Genomic DNA, 21,349 nt, shown 5'->3' on the forward strand with positions numbered 1-21,349 from the left:
GCTGTAACTTGTTAACAAATCTTTCTCAGAGACCAAAGTTTTATACATGCAGTCAAATCGCGTTGAATTTAATGGATTCCCAGGCATATTACTGTTTGGGTAGGATTTTTCTTGCACTGATGAGGGGTAATACCTCGAAACTGGTCTGTAGGTGATTCGCTCGATTGATTTCAGAATTTTTCTGCTGCTGGATGAACGAAAAACATCTGCAAAACTATGCTCTGTGAGGCATATAGCATAAACATGTGTCGGATATAGTTCAAAGGTTGTCTTTTTCGGCAGGCATTTACCAGATCCTATTGTGTTGAGTCGAAATTTCATTTTGAAATATTTATTTTCTTATAAATATGTATCTCTTTTCGAAATATTCATCATACATTGTGATTTCTGTTAGATCCTTATAATAACAAAATTCAGCATGAATATTCACTGAATATTCATGAAATGTCCATGCTTTTGCTATTTAACAATTTAGATCTTACCAAAACTAGATTCTTCACACTCGACCCTGTCAAAATTTGGAGTCAGAAAGGCTCACTTTAACAGAAAATAATGTGAAGACAATAAATTTCTTTATTTTTTTACAATAATTGTAACTTTTTTCTGCACCAAACTAGCATAGTCTACTTCCTCAGCAGGATGATTGTGACTATTGTGAATGAACACTGAGTTGCCAGTCGTGTAAAGAACTGCTTTACATCTTGTTGCATTAACGTGTCTGCAGCGCCATCTTGTTCTGTTGGGTTCTTTTATATGGATTCTATAAGAGTGATTGTTCACGATAACTTTGGGATACTTATGCGCTCGTCCAATGTAAATGGTCCCTGAAACATCATTTTTTCAATCACCACATATGTGCTTCTTTCACAACATCGACATGATATATTAATTGAAATATCAAAAGCTATCCATTTTTGATAATATTTATGTTCAAGCAGGAGTGCCTTATTTGTTTTGAAATAATTCACATACTTATAACTTATTAGATGTGGTATTCTGGCGAACCAAGAAGAGGGCGACATCTAGATTCGACAATTCAAAAGCCAATTAGTATAAGAACCTGTAGTCAAAAATATTCAAATAATCACCTTCACACCTCATTTTAACTTGACACTGTTTCGTTTATTATTCATCATTTTTCCTATAAAAAAACTTAATTTAAAAATCTCTTCTACACTGTAAGGTTGTATACTAGTCCCGTTTTCATAGGAACTAAAAAGTGTTAAAAAAAGGTAGCATAAGATGTGAAGTTGATGTTGTAAATGAATTCTTGTGATTATATAGTTTGTATTGTACGAAAAGAAGGTTGAAAAGTATAATTTACGAATCGTTGGAGAGCTGTAATTATGGAAATGAAGAATAACACTGATTTTTTTCTCTCGGATTTATAATCTACACATGAGTATATACAATTTTTTTCAAAATATCTGCGGGTGCAGCCCATCCAAAATTTTACCTAACGATATATCTATTAACGACTTTCTCACCGAATGAGATGTAGAAAAAGTGCAATAAAAACCAAAAAATTTTCCCACTCTGTTAGAGATTGCAGAATTAATCTTACTTCGCGAGGAGAGAATTTCAATGACTACCTTCATAAGTAAAAAGCAAACACTTTTCGTCAATATCTCATGAACGTGAAAACTGTTTGGTCGTCGATTATTCATCAGTATCGTAGTTTCTTCCATTTAGTAGGTTATTTTCGACAACAATACTTCACAACAGGGAGAAATGTAACATACATATTTTGAATTTTGATATTTTCTGTAATCTCCTTGAGTTATGCAGCGCCATCTTGTGGCAATAGTCCCTCCGAATTACCATGGCCACAAACATTCAAATATTAGTTCCCAATGACTATTTCTTTCCCTCCTCCCTTCTGACTTGCCCATTTCTCCCAAGTCTCCGGAAAACACTGCAGCCCCATGGGCTGATTGCGTTTTTCATTTATCTTTTCATTGAACCCATTTCATCAATCCTGTACTAGTTTCAACTGGTCCTTTGTTGGATGTTTGTAATATTTATATGGGCATAATGTTTTTGCTAATATAAATACAACAAACGCTCTTCCTTTGTTACATTATTTACAACTGAGTTCTCTGTTATACAAACCCAATTCGTTCAGGTGTTTTTTAAGTGTACAATGTTCAGTAAGTAATTATTATGTGTATATCCCTGATGTATCCGGGTAGTTCTTCAGATCTGGTATCAGACGACCCCTTGGAAGCTGCATTCGATTCCACCCCCGATTCAGTGGCCGGGTATTCAGTTGATCACGTTTTTCTACACAAGTTCTGAAAGAAATGTTATATGATCATTTAGAGCTTTCCGTATGATGGTTTTCACGGGTGCATACCCTGTACCATGGATTTTGGTACCCTCACAGCTAGTGAGGTCCAATGAATGGAGCTTATGACTCGTGTCTAGCACATTTTTCGTATCTATTTCTTTACCTTAGTTTTGCGTTGACGGTAGCGCCACCTTGCGGTAATGTTCCTCTAAAGTAATTTAATATCACGCATATAACATATCAAGAAAGTAGAAAAAAACTACATGGAAAATAACAATGGATGGATTCTGTGTGTGGTTACTCATCTTTGTGTGTAGTTACACATTTTGAAAGTATACTCACAACTGAGTTGTTTACTCAATAATATATTATTAACTTACATTTCAACCTGAAAACTAGAACCCAAGCACAAAAATTTATGAGTCAACACCGCTGTCAACACCGGAGTCGCCGTAAGGCGACTCCGGTAAGCAAAACTAATCAAATTTTCTTTCCGCAAATTCACCGCAGAACAAATCGACCGCGATTCTAGAATCCTTAGACTCACTGAGGAACGCCCGACACTAATAACAATAGCCGCCGGTTAGTTTTTGGGGGCCCCCATGCAAAAATTCAGTTAGGAATAGTTACGACAAAACAATTTTTACCGATCGCGAAAGAATAGCACCTAAAGGCTGACTATCGACCAAAAGAGGTCAGATGTCAATCTTGAAGTGCCCATCAGTAAGTTGAGGACCGCTCGGAGAGCGGGGGTAGATGGAGTGGGGTAGTAGGTTCTCCTCGCTAAATAAATGGGGGGGGAGCTCCTACTTCAGGGCACTCAACTCGGGAGGGGGCATGGGGGAAGCTTCGAAATCGACTGCCGACGAGATTTATCCTTCTTTAAATGCACTTCCACTGGAAGGCAACTACACACCAGACGGCGCTAGAAAGTACAAGCATAAGTAAGTAAGGGCGATGGCATCTCCCTTGGGATCTAGTCGATTTCGAAGTTTGGAGTTGCAACTGAACGCCTTGGGGAATCTCATCCATCTTCCATATTCGAGAATAGAGTTATCTGTCGTGAGGCAAGATTTCATTGCCCTTACTTAGATTATTATAAGAAGAAGTCTGGGAAAAATCTCTGAAGCTCCCTGAATTTGAGCTATTTGAAATTTTTACCAAGAAACCAAAAATATGAATTTCTCAATGCTCATCTCGTCACTTTCACACATGAATCAATAAAAATAATCTCGAATAACCAAGGGCTTTCGAAGGTCTTGTGTCTCACCGTGCAGTGTCCAAGTTGGTAGTGAACTACCAAAAAAAACTCTCCGCAACAGATATACTTGACAAATTGTTTTTGTTCTAGATTCCTGGCCACGTTGATCGGGAATTGAGCTGATGACTTCATTGTAAGGGGGATGCTGCAAAGCTTCCATCGGACAAGAGCATGTCACTGATAAAGTTTTGTCAAACACAGAATACCTGGCATACCAAGACATTCAAACATTCTTCGAAATATATCACCATATATATATATATATATATATATATATATATATATATATATATATATCACCAATGCTAGACTATCGTTGTCTACTACGCCTCTGCCCAGGTCATTGTCGCCCGAATCATCATATAATGAGATTCGTACTGTCGGAAGATCCGACGTGCTATCTCTATTAGGAAGATCATGAAATGTCAAAGCTCATATTTTGTACCTGACCCGACCGAAATAGAATCAGGTTTTCAGTGTTGAAAAGTTACAAAAAATATGCGCAAGCCCAATTGTCGAATAATTAGCAAATATTCGTTAAAGGTCTCACCTCATCTTTACGTATTTCCACTATAATTTGTCATGAGATAATTTAGCAATGCGTAGTTCCACGGTAGTTTGTTCTGGTTCTACGAAATTCAGGTTCTAGGACGTCAGGATCATGCGCAGTTGATATAGAGCGTTCTGGTTTATTGAGGATATTTCGGACTGATGAATCCTTTGTTCTGGTTTCGACTGCGAAATGATCCTGTTTTGAACCGTCCCGAATCGTTCTTGCTCTCGAGGCTGAACTGTTGATAACTGTTTCCTTTGCTCATGCGCATTCATGTGGAAATTTGTTTGGGCTATTTGCTAGGATGCTTTTTTATTAATTTGATTTGAATAATTGATGATTGACGGTAGATAAGATTTGAACTGACTATAAGGATACGCTACATAACAAAATGGACATGATCAATAGTATTTTTTGTCTTCATCTATTCATACATACGACGCATCATGTCTTGCACAGTTTCCAAACAGTTTCGGATGTTAGAACCAGAACAAACCTATAGTGGTGATTTTTTTAACACTTGCAGTACTACAACTACAACAGAGATTTGACTCTATGACGGTTTTTTCAACTCAAGTTTCTTTCTGTTCAGGAAACAAATATTCAAAACTTTGTTTGGTGTTCATGTTAAAAAGTAATGGAAGTAATGGAAGTATAGTATATCAATATGATTATTGAGTTGAATATTGAATATTCTAGCTTAATTTTTTTTTCTACCTTTTCTATTGATTTCCATTTCAAATAAATTTATTATAATGTTTACATAACATTTCTTTGATTGGTCATGTTTTTGTCTCACCTATTTCTGTACCTACTCGTAGGTTTCGAATCTGTTAATAATTTCACACAACACAATAAGTATAAACCATTGACATTAACAAAAAACAATGTTAACAATATACATTTATGGTTGGTGAATCGTGAAAGTTTTCAGAAACAATTTGAATAAAAATACTAAAACCTTTTATACAAATAATTTAATTCATTCGTATAATGTTAACATTAGTTGGAATTAAATGTTCCATGTCGACCTTTTCTGAATGATGATTATGTGGTTTATGCACAAATACATTTCTTCCTGTGGTCATGATGCTTCCCTTACACTTGTACTTATTGTAATACTTGCAACGCCATCTAGATTTATGAGCCTCTTTATAGTGCAAGCCATATTCGAATTCATCCAAAATAATTTTTGGATTTTTTCTGAATCGGCCGAAATATATGGTACCTGAAATTACCACACATTCAACTACAAACGGAAATAATGAGGAAGTAGGGTAAATTCAAACTAATCACCTCTGGAATTCAAATTTTTCAATAGTGCAAGTTGAAATTCAATATATTCGGAAAAGTTTGAGCGATTGAATCGATTTCGGGTTTTGTTCGTTGGTAGTATTCAACTCGATGGAACGGAATTAACCTCAGTTTCGTAAAAAATAGAATTATAAAGAGGTCATAATTTTTTGCATTCCAGTATTTTGAACGGATATTCCGTATATTGTTAGTTGGTTAGTTCAATTGTATCACGAAATATCTAATAGCCATATTCACAATTTTTTAGAACTCTTTGCCGTCTGACTCTATAACATATGTACTTCTTGTATTAAAGTTTGTATCCTGTACTTGATGGCAATAGTCACTGTAATATCAATGTGATGTCTAATTGAAGAATTGAAGTTCAGCGTTCAGTAAAATAAATATTAGCAAGAAAAACTGACATGGAAATGAAAAATGAAAGTTAGGTATCTATATCATAATTCATGATATTCACTACATTAGATGTAAAACTTCTTTGTCTACCAAATATAAGTACACTACACGCCACGGCTGATGGCAAGCGATCGCCCAGGTATAGACTCTCCGAACTAAATTACTATTGGATTACGATGCGTCCCTTGCCGGCCAGTGTCGTACTTATAATTATTTTTAATAAGGGGAACAAATGGAACATGACTTCTTCGTAATTTCTTTTCATGTTTTATTTAGTATTATAGATAGTAGCACAATTCATTAAAATGTTCTATAATGATACACTTATCCTAAAATGAACTTTAATCAGTCACTATCTGGATACAAATTTTCTTCAACTTCACTGCTGCTTGTGCTGCTATCGTCATTTAAATTTGAAATCACTGTATTTACCACTGTTGGTAGGGTGGAAGTCGCGAAACGTCATGTTCGTGTTCAAGCAGAATCTCATCAAACTTGTATCTGATATGCTGTTTTTTATTTACCTTGATCAACTCGTATAATTCGGGTTCAAGCATGTTAGGGGTGAACATAATGCTTTTCTCGTGCAGCCACTTTACCATGCCAGCCTTCCTAGAATGTATGTTGGGTGCTAGATCAATTTGAATATTATGGTATGGAACATTATCGGTCACGACTACCGAATTCATAGATAAATTTGGAATTAACTTTTCTTGTAACCATTTGTCATAATTTTAAGAATTTGTTTCTGAATAGTAATCCCCTGACGTTGTGCCTGATTTAAATATAAGCCGACAATTAGGTATGAAGCCCTTACCACCTCTTGCATGGACAATAATGAGTCTTGGTCCCTTCGCAATATTTTTTGTAAATACTTGATCCTCAATACTTTAATGTCTATTTTCTCTGTTTGCATGTTTCTGTTATTTTCAGTCTTCCATTTGAAACCTATTTTATTTGAAATTCTACGAAGAAATGTTTCGTAAGCCACAATTCCCACAACGTCATTAATTTTGTGTTGGACCTTCTTTACCGTAATAACGACACCTTTTCGTCTTACGAAACTCGTAAATAATCCGTCTAATATTGGGATACTCATACTCGGGAGTATCAGTTACTGGTGCTCTTCTAGGCCGCTTCTTTCTTGGATAGAAAATTTTACTTCTCCGTTATTTGCAGAAATTAATTACTCCCAGTCTTTGACCACTCTTTCACTGGTACTTATTGAAATACCTAATGCAAAATAATTGGAATAGTTACTTTTTGAATGTATTTGATGTTATATTCATATATGATGTTTTATTTCTCATATTTGATAAAGTACCCGACTCACATGTAACACTTTGAAAATAATTGAACACTTTGAAAATCATTTCACGTGCCTGACTCTTGATGACTGGTTTTTTGTTAAACGATGATATTTTTTCAGAAATAACACGAATTATTCAGACAATACCAAACGCCAATAACAGCATTGGAGGAAAAGTAATGATACACATTTGTACAGAGCATTTGTATGTCTTGCAAGAGTTATAGTGGGGGTTACATCGAAAATGAGTATGTGGGTTTCGGGGCGTGCTCGCCATCACGTTTGGCGCTTGCTGTATTGCTCCTAGTCGAAGGAAACCTCTATAATAATTTTTAATGGAATTTTATTATGAACATTCTTTATAAATTATAAATTTTATCACATTTTAGATTTATTGTACACAATCAATAATATATACACATTCATAATATATCTGGTGCATTCCAACCGCCTCGTATAACGTTCACTTTTTGAGAAACGAATGTGAATTCCGTGCCTAACTTTGGCGGTTTGTGATTGTGGAAATGTTTGACAACGACGTCATTCCCAGATGTATAAAGGGTTGCGCTACATTTTTTGCTCTGATTCTTACACCTCCACCGTGTCCTGACGTTATCTCTTATGTGCATGTTATATTCGTAGTTGTCGAAAATCAATCGAGGGTGTTTCCTTCCTTGACAGAAATAGACGATTCCTAAAAAAATTGATTACCAAGATATGCAATTTTAATTTTGAATTAGCAAAAACACTCGGAATGAATAAAGGACAAGGATGGATTCAATGAACTCGAGTCTATAATGTTTCAGAGTTTGAAGGAAAAGGAACTAGAATCTTCTAATCAACTGCCGCTACTTGTACGTCTGGAAGAATGTCTACAATAATACATAAACAAGAATAATCTATATATTGAAAGGGTTGTATTTTTAGGAGTATCTAATTTTTTGGGAAAAAACTTTTGGCTTTCTACTACCCCATCTTGATACAAAAAAGTGGAAATCTTCCAAAGAAAGGAAGGAAGCAATCAATTTTTAAAGAAGTAGTTCTATACATAAATGTAGATTGTGCAAAGAAGTAACTTTCAGACACAAACTGGAAGAAAAATCCCTCCTGAAACAGCTACTTTCATATAAACATTGAATTACACGAAAGAAAAATTGTTTCCAAACTTTCATATGACCACTGAGTTATTAAAAAAACACTTTTTACTACTCAGTTTGTATTCCAAACATTTGTTATGGAATGAAATCAGATATCATTCACAGGATTTCTACACAATATACTAAATGAAAGGTAAAAATTTCACATACGTGGAATACTGTCATACTCACTGGTAGACATCGATGTTTCGCCGTAGGGCAAGATTGAAGAGCCCAAAGGCAAGTGTCTTAGGGAAAGATTGAAGAGCCTTAAGGCAAGTGTCTTACGGCAAAACATCGATGTTTACCAGTGAGGATGACAGTGTAAGTGAAATTTTACCTTTCATTCAGTATACTGTGTAGAAATCTTGTGAATGATATCTGATTTAATTTGATAACGAATGTTTGGAATACAAGCTGAGTAGAGAAAAGTGTTTTTTGTATAATTCAGAGTTCATATGAAAGTATTATTTTCGAAAAAAAATTCTTTCATGTCAATTCAATGTTTATATGATATACACATCTGTGTATAGAGTTACTTCTTTTAAAATTGATTGCTTCCTTCCTTTCTTTGAAAGATTGCTACATTTTTTTGTATCAAGATGGAATAGTAGAAAGCCAAAACTTTCTTTCCCACAGAATATCCTGTTTAACTTGCGACGACAACTTATCACAAAAAAACTATCTTCAGCTGGTTGAATAGCAATTTTTTATCTGTTTCAGTAATTTACAAACCTTGGACCATTTGGTAATGAAATAAACAACTATAAACACTGGTTGTTTTTAGAAATTATATTCATTATGTAAATTGAAAGGGGTGTATTTCAGAAGAGATTAACTCTGGGGAGGGAAAAGTTTTGGGTTTCACTTACCATCTCTATACAAAAAATGTGGAAATCGTTCAAAGGAAGGAAGAAAGTAATTTATTTAAAAATAAAATATTTACAAGTATGTGTAGATCATTTATCCAAGAGTACAAAAATTCACACCCAACTTTAAGTTGGTAGGATTGTTCAAAACACTTGGAGAAGCCCAAAATCAATCGGAAATATATTCATGGAAAAGTTTATCTACTTTTGCAAAGTATCAAAATCGTGTACTATTTTTACACGAAATAACTGGCTGTGATAAGACATCTGAATTTTTCGAAAGGGGTAACACTTTTTAAAATGTTCCAAAAAAGATTTAGTTCAATATGCTGAAGTTTTCAAAATAAGTAATTCAACTCCACAAGAAGTTATCACCAACGGAATTCCCTTTCTTCTTTCTATGTATGGAGCTCCTGAAAACTACGTGCCTAGATAAGTTTTGATATGCATGTTTCGTTAAAGTTACTCGAAATAAAAAACAAAGTCAAAGGCTGCTCATCAACATCTTATACGGGTATATTAGTGAGTGGCTTGGTTATCAGCTAGACCCAAAAGACTGAGGTTGGAAGTTGGTCGACAATACTTTAGAACCGGTTCAGACTTCACTGTAAAAAGGAATGTAGTGCTAAATATGGTTGCAAAAAAGTTGTACAGTACTTCAATGTTGAATCACCAACAGTTTGATACCAACGATATGCGACAGGGGACATGCGATGCATCACTATTGAGGCAATCAACTTGCACCCAGGATGAAGAAGAAGAACAAGAAGAAGGAGATGAACAAGAAGAACCAGAAATATTAGAGAATTATGAATCAGACGAATGAATTTTCCTATTTTTCTTAATTCACACCGCTGGTCGGTTCCACGTGGGTGCTTTGTTCACTCACTCAAATTGACCGTCGTGTTGGTCGGTGGTTCAAGCCCCAGTCTGAACAATTGATTCACACTTGCTATCATCCAACCCGTGTTACGAATCACAAGTTAAAAGGTAAGACCTCGACTTTTGAAAGTTGTCGTTCATAGGGGTGCGACTGCTGGTTAACGGGAAAACAGATTTTAAACCTTCGCCAATATCTTTTATTATCCAATAGTTTGAAATTAAACAGAATCACATTCCGTGGAAAAGGCCTACCGGGAAAATCATGTTAAAAGAAAATACGCCACCTCAAAGGTGACGTGAAAACGTGTACATATTATGACAATTAAAACTCTTCCAACTTTTTGAATCGTTATTTCTCAGAAAAAGTGGCACATAGGAAAAAAGTAATCACACATTTCCTATAGATAATTATCTAATATGCAATTTTTATGAAAGTTAATTTTATGATAAAAATGGCCGTTTTGCTGAAAATCGCAAAAAACCCGTTTTTTGTGACCTTTGACCTCGAATAAATGTTTTCCAGGTGTCGGATCGATGAGGATTTTTTAAATTTCATTTATGATAGTGTTTTGAACATCCTACCGAGTTTGGGCTGGATGTGAATTTTTGTACCTTCATCCCGGAAAACATGCAAAGAAGTAATTTTCAGACACAAACTGGAAGAAAGAGCCCTATCTTATTATGTCCCTGAGGTTGACTCACTGATCAATTAATGGATGATTATCTCAATAACTTAATTTCTGTTTCAAAAAACGTACTGCTACGAATGTAACCTCTGTAAACCTATATAGTAATTTGCAAGCCAAGTCGAAATGAAAGTTCCCGTCAAAAACGAAGACGTAGTTACTCCTTCTTTGCAGTTGGTATATTTCTCGATATTGAAGGAGCATTTGACAATGCACTACCTAAATCTATAGGATCATCTCTGTCTAGAAAAGGTATAGAATCGACCATAACTGTCTAGATCTATGCCATGCTAGTAAACAGAACTGCAACTACGACTCTTCTGAAGCGAAGTCTTTAGGCTCAGGGTTACTAGAGCCTGCCCTCAAGGTGGGGTTCCTATGTCCCCTTCTGTGGTCGCTCCTGATGGATGATAGTCTGCTTGTTGCCCTCGACAGAAGAAAAGTGGATGTGCAAGCAAGGTCCACATCCACGTGTTTTCAGTTGCAGCAGATGTCTGTCAACCCCAGCAAAACTGTGATAAATCCCTTCACCAGGAGGAGAAAATTGGACGATTTCACGCCACTTTCCCTTAATGGTGAGGTCATTCCATTTGGAACGGATGTGAAATACCTTGTTATTGTTCTTGATAAAAAACTCATCTGAACCTCCCACTAGGAAAAAGTGTTACACAAAGTCAGACTGTCCCTATGGACATGTCGAAGGATTTGTGGTAAAACTTGGGGTGCAAGTCCCGATCAAATCCATTGGATCTATGTGATGATTGTCAGACCAATGATCACATATGGTGCAATTGCCTGGTGGCCATAGGCTCTACAGCAAACAGCTCAGGCGAAGCTCTCTGGCTTACAGACAGGCTTGTCTGGCCATCAGTGGTTCCATCGTCAGCGGCAATGGAGATCTTTCTAGATCCACCTTCTCTCCACATTTTTCTGGAGGGAGAGGCTAGATGGACTGCATATAGACTTGTGCACATTGCCAATTGCACAATTTTATTGCACATTACAACAGACTGTTGATTGACACTGGAAGTCACAGCATTCTGAAAATGACCTCTGACTTTATGCCCCCAACTGTCAACTATGAACTGCCTTATAAAATACTGTTTCCGAGTAGAGAGGACTGGATCCTCCGGCAGAAGGAAATATTAAGAGCAGATAGTTACTGGTTCAGAGATGGATCAAAAAAACCTTCCGGTTCTGGTGCAGGTGTTTTCAGTCGCAGACCCAAGACAAATATATCAACCTGCCTAGGAACCTATGCGATTGTATTTCAAGCGGAAATTTACGCTATTAAATTGTGTGCGGAGAGATTGGATAAATCCAACCTCACTCACAAGTCAATACAAATATTCTCGGACAGTCAAGAGGCGTTGGAAGCTCTTGGCTCCTACCGAGCAACGTCAAAATTGGTAGCAAATTGTCAAAAACGACTCTTCTCGATAGGAAGAGTTAACAAATTGTCTCTGCTCTGGATTCCTGGCCATACTGGTCTGGAAGGTAATAAGGCTACTGAATCCCTTGCAAAGGAGGGTGCTGCAAGTAGCTTCATCGCTATAGGCTTTGCCAAACAAAGATTTGGCTTTGCCAAACAAAGATTGAACACCTGGATGGCAAGAATATTCATGAACTTCTGGCAGAATATTCCAGGATTAGCTCACTCCAAGGCGTTCATTCACCCTTCGAAGCTTGATACCTAACAGTCTCTTACCATCTGACCTGAAAGACCACTCACCATACAAACAAATCGGCTTCGTTAAGAAGCTGGGTTTATTTGGTCGAGTGTGAATAGATGTGAGCCACAATAAACCTTTGCGGGTTGCGTTGAAGGATCGAATAGACCCACTCACTTTAGACCTAACCTAACCTTCTCCTTCTTTGTATGGTTTCCATTCTTCGAAATGCAGGTATTAATGTGGCTATATAACCGACTTGAAACCGGTTTTTCTGTATGAAGAGAAAAATTTTACTATCACAGCTGAAGAAGATTCTTCAAAGTGCTGGGGATCAGCTTATCAAAGCATATTTTCTCTGAACAGATTGATCGTAACAAAAGCTTAGGTATACGTCATAGTCTGTTGGAATGAATGTAAATTTACATTTATCTTGTTCTTATAGATGTTAAGGCTGCCACTATTTTATTTGTATTTTCATCAACATTTGCAAGCATGTGTCATAAAACCATGCGCAAAAGCGAATAATAACTTTTTTCTGTATATATATCATTCCAATTATCTTCATATTGGCAGAAGGTTTATGTTAGATTCGATTTTTAATGTATAGTTTATATTAAAAGTGGTTTTCAGTTTTCATTCGTCAATTGCAATAATCAATAGTCTCAAGTGAAATTAAAATTTGCTCCATTTAATTCACGTGAACAATCTCAACACATGCTAGATCTTCAGGCACTTTTTTTCAGACTTTCAAAATATAAGTTCATTTTCCTCTGCACCGCTAATTATTCAGCTAGTTCCATTTGCAAAAATAACCCATTGTTGGATAGAGAATTAAATGACCCCATCAATGGCTCATTCCATTGAAAATTAAATAATAGTGCTTATTTGGCGACGAGTGATGCCACACTATTTTTTTTATCAAAAAGTACAGATTGTCAAGAATAGGAAAAAGTTTCAAAATCATGATTTGAGACCTCCTTAGCTGTGCCCAGAAGACAGGAGTGGAAACGCCCCCAGCCCAGTCAGTCGACTTTTCGAATTTGTCTGTTGTCAAGTGAGAATCGCGGGTTAACCAAGTGTACAGTCCGAGTAGAAATAAAGCGTAGAGGGTACAATTTGAGTATTGTAACTTAACCAGGATGGAGTTTGAATCAAACCTGAATCGTACAGTGCTGACAAGTCAAACGGGGGAAGTTATAGCCAATGTAAAACCTATAAAGGACTTTGAAAAAGTTCAAGAAAGAGCTGCTATGGCAACTGGCGCAAGTTTAAGCAGTATTCCAAAAATTTCAAAGGAAATTAAATCGATTGTGAATTGAGAAGCCGCTGCTTTTTTGACGCCAAATATAAAAAGAAAGCCGCAGCTAAAACTAGCTTAGATGGTTTTGATAAAGGACATGGGATTTCGTTGGAGGAAAACGAAAAATAATCCAAAATTATTATTGGAATATTCCAAATATCGTTCAGTTAAGAACAAATTTTTTGCCAAGTATGAACAAATTTCGAGAAGAACAGCAACCCATAATTTTCATGGACGAAACTTATATTCATTCCTCGCATACCCACATAAAAACCTGGAATGACAACACTAGTGAAGGTTTACATAAACCAGTATCAAAAGGGCAAAAACTAATAAAAGTGAATGCGGGCAGTGAAAATAGTTTTGTGAAAAATTATCATGACGAGATGAACTTCACGAATTATATAAAATGGTTACAGGAGATGCTTATTCCTAATTTACCACCAAAGAGTGTCTTAGTGATAGACAATACTCCCTATCACTTTATGCAATAGAAAGATCTGAATGATGGAATGGCTAAGGCAATGAAATATACCTTTTACAGAAGATATGTTAAAAATTGATTTGTATAGTCTAATTAAAATTCATAAACCGCGATATAAAATGTATAAAATTTATGAAATTATGAGCACCCATGGGCATACCGTGGAGGCTTCCTCCATACCACCTTGACTTGAATCCTATAGAGTTAGTATGGGCGTCTTCAAAGCAATATGTTGCACAAAGAAATGTAAATTTTAACTTAAAGACCGTAGAAAGATTATACGATGAATTTTTTAGTACGTTTCCTGAAACTGAGTGGAAAAACGATGTGAGCATGCTCAAAGTTTTGAACAGTTTTTCATGGAAAAGGAACCAACATAAGATTTCATGGTAGACGAAGATAGTGACACCGAACCAGATTACATCAGTTCAGACCTTAACGAAGATTCGTTCTCCAAAGATTGAGATAAAATATTATTTTATTTGAATTTTTGCGTTTTTTGCCTTTTATAATTTTCTGCTTTGTATTGTTTTATTTGTAATTGTTACGTTCTCAGAAATTTTTCGCCGTATATTGCGTTTAATTCAAGTATAAAAAATGTACATATTCAATATTAAAATAAAGGCAACCTTCTAATTCAAAGCAAGTTTTATTTATTCATTCCAAATATTTCACCGATTAATGGCATAACCATTATTCATAATTTTCTAACTCTAAAGAATACTAATCCCATATCTTTATAGCTCTCTCATTTCCTGTCTTGACCAAAATTATTTTGAATTCAATGAGATGGACTATAGTCTATTTCAAAAGAGTGTAGAGTAATAAAATCTCATTAAGTATTCAAAAGCGCTACAGGGTGATCCGTCAATAAATTCTGTCACTTCCCTAGTCCGCATTGCAAAATTATGTCGTTTCATAAAGAGCAGGTAGGTATCACCCTGTTTTAAGGGATTTGTCCATTGTTATCGACGGATAAATACTGAGCCAGAGGCGCGCTAGTGGGATAATTGCCAAAAGAATATGCATTCATAAAAATTATATTAAAGGAAATAAAAATTTAATACAGCAGAACAGTGTTATTAAAAAAATATAAAATGTAACAATAAAATATATACGAACCGAAATCGGGAAATACTCACAAACACACACGAACGAACTTTACGTATTGAAACACTTGTGGGGACTTTAAATCAATTTATTCACAAAAACGACAAGAACTTTACTGGATACGTTATTACAATTTAACACTTGAACAATACTAAAACTGTGAACTTCCCTTAACGTTTAACAACACTCTATTTATACCCTAATTGAATGTTCTAGAGATTACTAGGTACAATTTTCGAGAACCTTCCGAGAAAATAATTATTCAGACTACCCTTAATTCTAAACCCTAACCTAAGCAAAAGTGTCACTGATACACTGGTCTCTGTCCAGATTGCTTATCCCGCTACAGTATATTTACAATTCAATTAAATTATTCTACATCAGTATAGTCTTCATCCGAAGAACTGTCATCATCCCCTGGTGTTATAATTATAGGGTCAACCACCTGATCGACCAAGTTGTCCAGTTCCCACATTTTATCTTCCTCTTTTAAAACATGCTGGATTGCTTTTTGCCAGTTTTCTGATGTGATTTCCATAATGGCTTGATCAAACAATACCTTGACATCTTTCATTTTAAATGTGGTATTGTGCCTTGCAACATATCCTTTAACTTGTGCCCATATAAGTTCTATAGGATTTAATTCGCAATGATATGGCGGTAGGCGCAGCACAGTTACTTTATACTTTTCTGCTACATCTTCTACGGCATATTTCATGAAGCGAGATTTATGTTGTTTTACTATGGCTAGTAGTTCCTTCTTTACTGAATTCGTCTCAAACTGAATACCTTTATTTGACAGCCAGTTAATAATTTCTTGCTTTCTCCAAGCTGAAGTTGGTACCTTCTCTAAGCGCCTTGAATGGTAGCTTGCATTATCCATAACCACGACCGAATCAGCTGAAAGAAATTTTAACATTTCCCCGAAGTAGTCTTCGAAGACATCCGAATTCATGTCCTCATGATAATCTCCCGTCCGGCACGACTCAAAGCTTAACAAACCTTCTTTTAAAAATCCGTCTTCGCTTCCAATGTGAGCAATTATAAGCCTCTTCCCTTTTCCCGAAGGCACTTCAATACCCGTCGAAAGGCCTTCTATGAAAGCTTGGCGAGAACTTGTTATATTTTTATCTTGCCACATTTTTTTGACTATATAACCTTCGTTTATCCACGTCTCATCAAGATAAAAAATTTTCTTTTGCTCTCTGCGGTACTGCTTTATAGTTGTCAAATATTTTCGTCTTCAGCAAACAATTTCATCACTTTCCAGTAATAGTGCCTTTCGATTGTGCTTTTCCCAGGCAAAATTCATACTTTTTAAAGTTTTCCATAAAAGTTTTCTGGATATCAAAGGAATATCGTTATCTTGGCTTATCTCGATAAATATTTTTTCAAGAGTGGGTATTTCCTTTTTAAAATAAAACGAATGAACTTTTCTTCGAATGTCACATTTGGTGTCTTCATCTAAGATTTTTATTGGTCTTCCTGATTTTCTCTTGCATGGACTTACCTGGCCTGATATCTTTCTTTCTCGCAATAATTTAAAAATCGTGGACTGTCCAATTCCAGTCATTCGGGCACATCGCTCAACACTTTCTTGCACAGACAAACTAGGGTGATCGTGTTTTATGCAATCATATACATTTAAAATTATAACTTTTTCGCAAACAGATAGCGGAGAATTTTTTACACTTCTTTTCTTTGGAGTAAATGTCCCCATTTTATAACTTTTTCACTATTTCTATATCACAATATCACTGTACGTTTAATTGGTGTAGTAAAAATTACTATTATAACTCGAATGTTTAAGACACCATTACAATATATTTAAACCCTTTTTCTTAATTACCTGGGTTTAATAGGTATTGCATGATTGGTGGGCAGGGTCAAAAAGGGATTATTATAATGACATGGCACCTCGGAACTAAGTGTTAACCCTTTTTTGAGAAATCATGCTCAAGTATATGAACCCAAATTGCATATTAAATAAGTTTACAAGAACCACTAAAATTAATCTTAATCTTTTTTAAGAAATTTTACTTACCTAAATACATGTAGGTACTTAGTTTTAGACCAAATTACTTCCCAAAAATGGCCTTTTATTATTATCTATGTCTGTAATTTTTAATTTACTTTAATTATTAAGTTTAATAATCCTAAGATTTGCCTACGCCCATGAACGACAACGAAATTCAGGCAAATTTTATGACACTTCATGATTTATTACTCTACACTCTTTTGAAATAGACTATAATAGTGGGGACTTTGTACGTTGGTTTTACAGTTTATTGAGGAGATTGTACATCTACACTAAGCATGGACAACTTTAATCGCAAATATGTGTTTTTTGTTCCCCCGAATGCTTTCTAGCTCTTCGTTACGCGCAGGCCGCAAAAATTTCACCCTTTTTTCATATTCTTGAGAAACTGTACTACACATCATGTCTTTCCAAGTATACTTCTTATCCTCTATTGAGCAAAGTGACAATTACTGTGAAAGAGTTTCCATCGTTCATTGAGAATTAACCAGTCCTCAGGTTTTCTGAAATGTTGAACGCTGTTGCAGAAGAAGGCTCTGTTTTGTTTTCATTTGACTACCCAGTATATTTACTGTAGACTGACTAGTGATAGTTCCAACAAGTCTTGCATAAAATTTTATTAACATTCTATTTTGTGAAATACTTTTGAAAATAACATAATTCAATAACATTATTATTTTTTCATATAATGTACACTAACAATTCGAGAATCAGACAGCTTCGTCGTTTCTTTCAATGTATGCTCATGATTATGTTCCCCGATAACATATAAGACGTCACACTGATCAATTGTATTCACGAACGCTTTGCACTTTCTGGCCTTTTCTGCAGCACAACGCCATCTAGTTTTATTGCTTCTATGCCAGTGGAAATGGTATACATATTTGTTCCAGTACAGTCTTCTTCGGCCCGATTCTGTTTTTATGCAAAAAATTACATCTGAAAATCAAAAATTACCAATGTTCAATTTCGAAATTAGTTCAACAATCTCAAAATCGGTTTCTTGAGTTGTATAAGATTATAATACGTACATTTGTCAGAATTCTGAACGTCTAACTCCCATAGTTACTCAAATTCATTCGGTTTAAAAAGTTAACAAGAAGAATAATAAATGTTATCAAAATGGAATTTAATCATAGAATCATTGTTACAAAGATATATTTTTTAAATGGAATACCTAGTATATGAATACATCATTCCGTGTTAGGAATCACACGTTAAAAGGTAAGACCTCGTTAGTCCTTAGCTCGCACAAGTTTCTCAACTTCTGAGAGTTGTCGTTCGTATGGGGGCGACAGCTGATTAACGGAAAAACAGATTTGAAACAGATTTCAAACAGATCATTCGATTCCATATTTTTTAGCTCTCTGAGGAATTTCTGTTTTCGAATTTCCATTGCGGCATTGTTAAATTATTCCAAAAAAACCTATTTTACAGAAAATTTTTTGCCAAAAAAATTATCCTATCAAATTTGTCTATTTCTAGTCATGTGTGTCGAAATAACCAATGAAACCATCATTACACTGATAACTACCCATGGATAGTTTTCACGGGTAGTTATCACTTATGTCATGACATTGCTAAGCAACCAACACAATAAAGTTGTTTGACATTTCAGTAATTCAATTTATTTCGAAAATGTCACTTCCTCGCTTTGGTGTTCAAAATGATGCGGCAATTGACAAAATCATTGAAGAAAATACACCAAAAAATACTGTCAATAGTAAAAAATACACTTGGAAAATATTTATGGAGTTTTGTGACGCCAGAAAATATGAATTGGATGGAAATCGTACTCTCGAAGAGCTTGCATTAATACTCAAGGATTGGGCGATTAATATGAGAAAAAAGGATAGCACAGAGTTTAAGGAGGCTACTGTTAAAACCGTATGGAATATAACAAGCAAATTATTACAAGAAAAGTATTACAAGGAGTATAATATCATGCTAGACCCCTTTAAAAGTGTTGCATTCAAACAAGCGCGGAATGCACACGACGCAGCACGAAGAAATTTACAAACAGATCCCACTAAACGCAAAACAAGCTCAGTACCATTAACTTCAAATGAAATGAGTAAAATTATAAACTTTTGGGATGAAAATACCCCTATAGGACTCCTACGCAAATTTTATCACATAGCAGCGGTGGAATTGGCTTGGAGAGGTGGTGAAGGTGCTGCTTGCTTAGTTGATTATTTTCATATCGAAAAGGACAACAATGGATCTCCAACTAATAGGATAGAATATAATCTAATTTTCAGTAAAACCTGCCAAGGGGGTTCAAAGAACTGCGCCTCTAGCAAATGGTTAGTTCAAAATAGTGATAACAATGCTTGTCCTGTCAGATTATTCATTAAATTATTATCAAAACGAGGCACAAATATCAAGACAAATAGACTATTTTTAAGGCCAAATCGTCACTGGAAGACAGGAAGCGATAACTGGTATGACAATATGCCTCTGGGTATCAATATAATCAACGGATGGACGAAATCTTCTGCTGAAGCAATTGGCTTGGATACGAAACAGAGGAAAATAACCAATCACTCTAATAGAGCAACTGCAGTCAGTCAACTAGCTAAGAGTAGAGTTCAAGAACAGCAATTGTTGAAAATTACTGGGCACAATAATGGAAATTCCATAAAACCTTATTTGAATATTGATCAGGAACATCATAACCAAATAATCAATAGTATGCGTGGAAACACCTATGCAGTAACCGAGGCAAATACAGCAAGATCAACGGAATATCATTATACGAATTGTTCTTTTAATAACTGTGTGTTCAATAAATAATTTTGTTCGAATTGCAAAAAATTTTCTCACCGAATATCCCTCGAACATTGATAAATAACTCATAATTTTATCACAACTTCCTCAAGCACGTTATTTTAGGTAACATCCCTCCGCCTTCGGCGTCGGGATGTTACCAAATAACGTGCTTTCGAAAACTGTGATAAAATTATTTCGTTAGTTATCAATGTCCTTGGGATATTATAGCTGACAATACTTTTATAATTCACCACCTGCATTTCTGCAGCAATAAAGTGGATTTTTTTAGGAATAATTAGTCAACATCACTATGATAATTTCGGGAATCTCAACTTTCGGAAACAATATATAGGGTGCTCGGTGAAGTTTCATTCATTTTGAAACAGACATAATTCAACTTTCTCAAATGGAACACCCTATATGTTTTCATTTGTATGAAATGTTACATTTCACTACATTTTTTATCAGCGATATACTATACGAAAAAGATATATTTTACAAATTATACCAAGTTTTAATAATTATTGTAACCACAAAAAATTCATTTATTTTCGTTCACTTACTCAAAATGTTTTCAACATGAACTATAACGCCTAAATTTTTTATAGAATAGAGAAATCCAAAAGATGTTCAAAATGGCGACCATTTTCTGTAACACATAATGCCAGTCTTTTATTAAACGAATTCTCTACACTACACGTTCCAGCACATCCTCTGGGATATCCCTGAGAGCTTCAGTGATTGTTCGTTTCATGTCTTCTATAGATACTGGATGAGTTTGGTAGACAATTTATTTGCTATACCCCCATAAAAAAACCATTTTGGTCAGCTTTTGGGTAGGTAGGTAGGTAGGTCTAAAGTGAGCGGGTCTATTCGACCCTCCACCGCAACCCAGCTTCTTAACGAAGCCGATTAGTTTGTATGGTGAGTGGTCTTTCAGGTCAGATGGTGAGAGTACGGATCTACCGAACTCAAAGAACCTGATTCGGTCCCCAGCGGGGCAGGCCCAAAGTATATACTCTGCAGTTTCATCATTTTCCAGATAGAGGCGACACACACTGTCTTCCGACAGTCCAAGTCTCTGCATGTGACGATTCAAATGACAGTGACCTGTAAGAAAACCTGTTAGACATCGTAGTTCATCCCTACTGTAGTCCAAAAACTGTTTGGAATCAAGCTTCGAAGGGTGAATAAACGCCTTGGAGTGAGCCAATCCAGGAAGATTCTGCCAGAAGTCCATAACTCTTCTTGTCATCCAGGTGTTGAGTGTTTATTT

At 35.5% G+C, this 21,349-nt stretch overlaps 1 protein-coding gene across 14 annotated transcripts in view; it reads right to left on the reverse strand.

Annotated features, from left to right (window-relative positions):
• The window catches only part of LOC111504582 (uncharacterized), a 377,607-nt gene that overhangs the window by 60,864 nt on the left and 295,394 nt on the right, over positions 1 to 21,349 (reverse strand). Inside the window, exon 4 of one of the 14 annotated variants that reach the window (XM_023159218.2) lies at positions 556 to 824. The exons of 11 other annotated variants lie outside the window; for them this stretch is intronic. In XM_023159218.2, coding sequence (XP_023014986.1) covers positions 574 to 824 — 251 coding nt within the window. In that variant the 3' untranslated portion in view covers positions 556 to 573. Of the gene's footprint in view, positions 1 to 555; positions 825 to 5,065; positions 5,333 to 17,959; positions 18,241 to 21,349 lie in introns of those variants that run through there. 2 more of the 14 variants (XM_074182062.1, XM_023159201.2) reach the window with 2 other exon arrangements.

The sequence above is a fragment of the Leptinotarsa decemlineata genome, unplaced genomic scaffold, assembly GCF_025532065.1.
Source record: "Leptinotarsa decemlineata unplaced genomic scaffold, Ldec_3_MD MMD2_tig00026328_RagTag_RagTag, whole genome shotgun sequence".
In the NCBI taxonomy this organism is placed as follows: domain Eukaryota; kingdom Metazoa; phylum Arthropoda; class Insecta; order Coleoptera; family Chrysomelidae; genus Leptinotarsa; species Leptinotarsa decemlineata.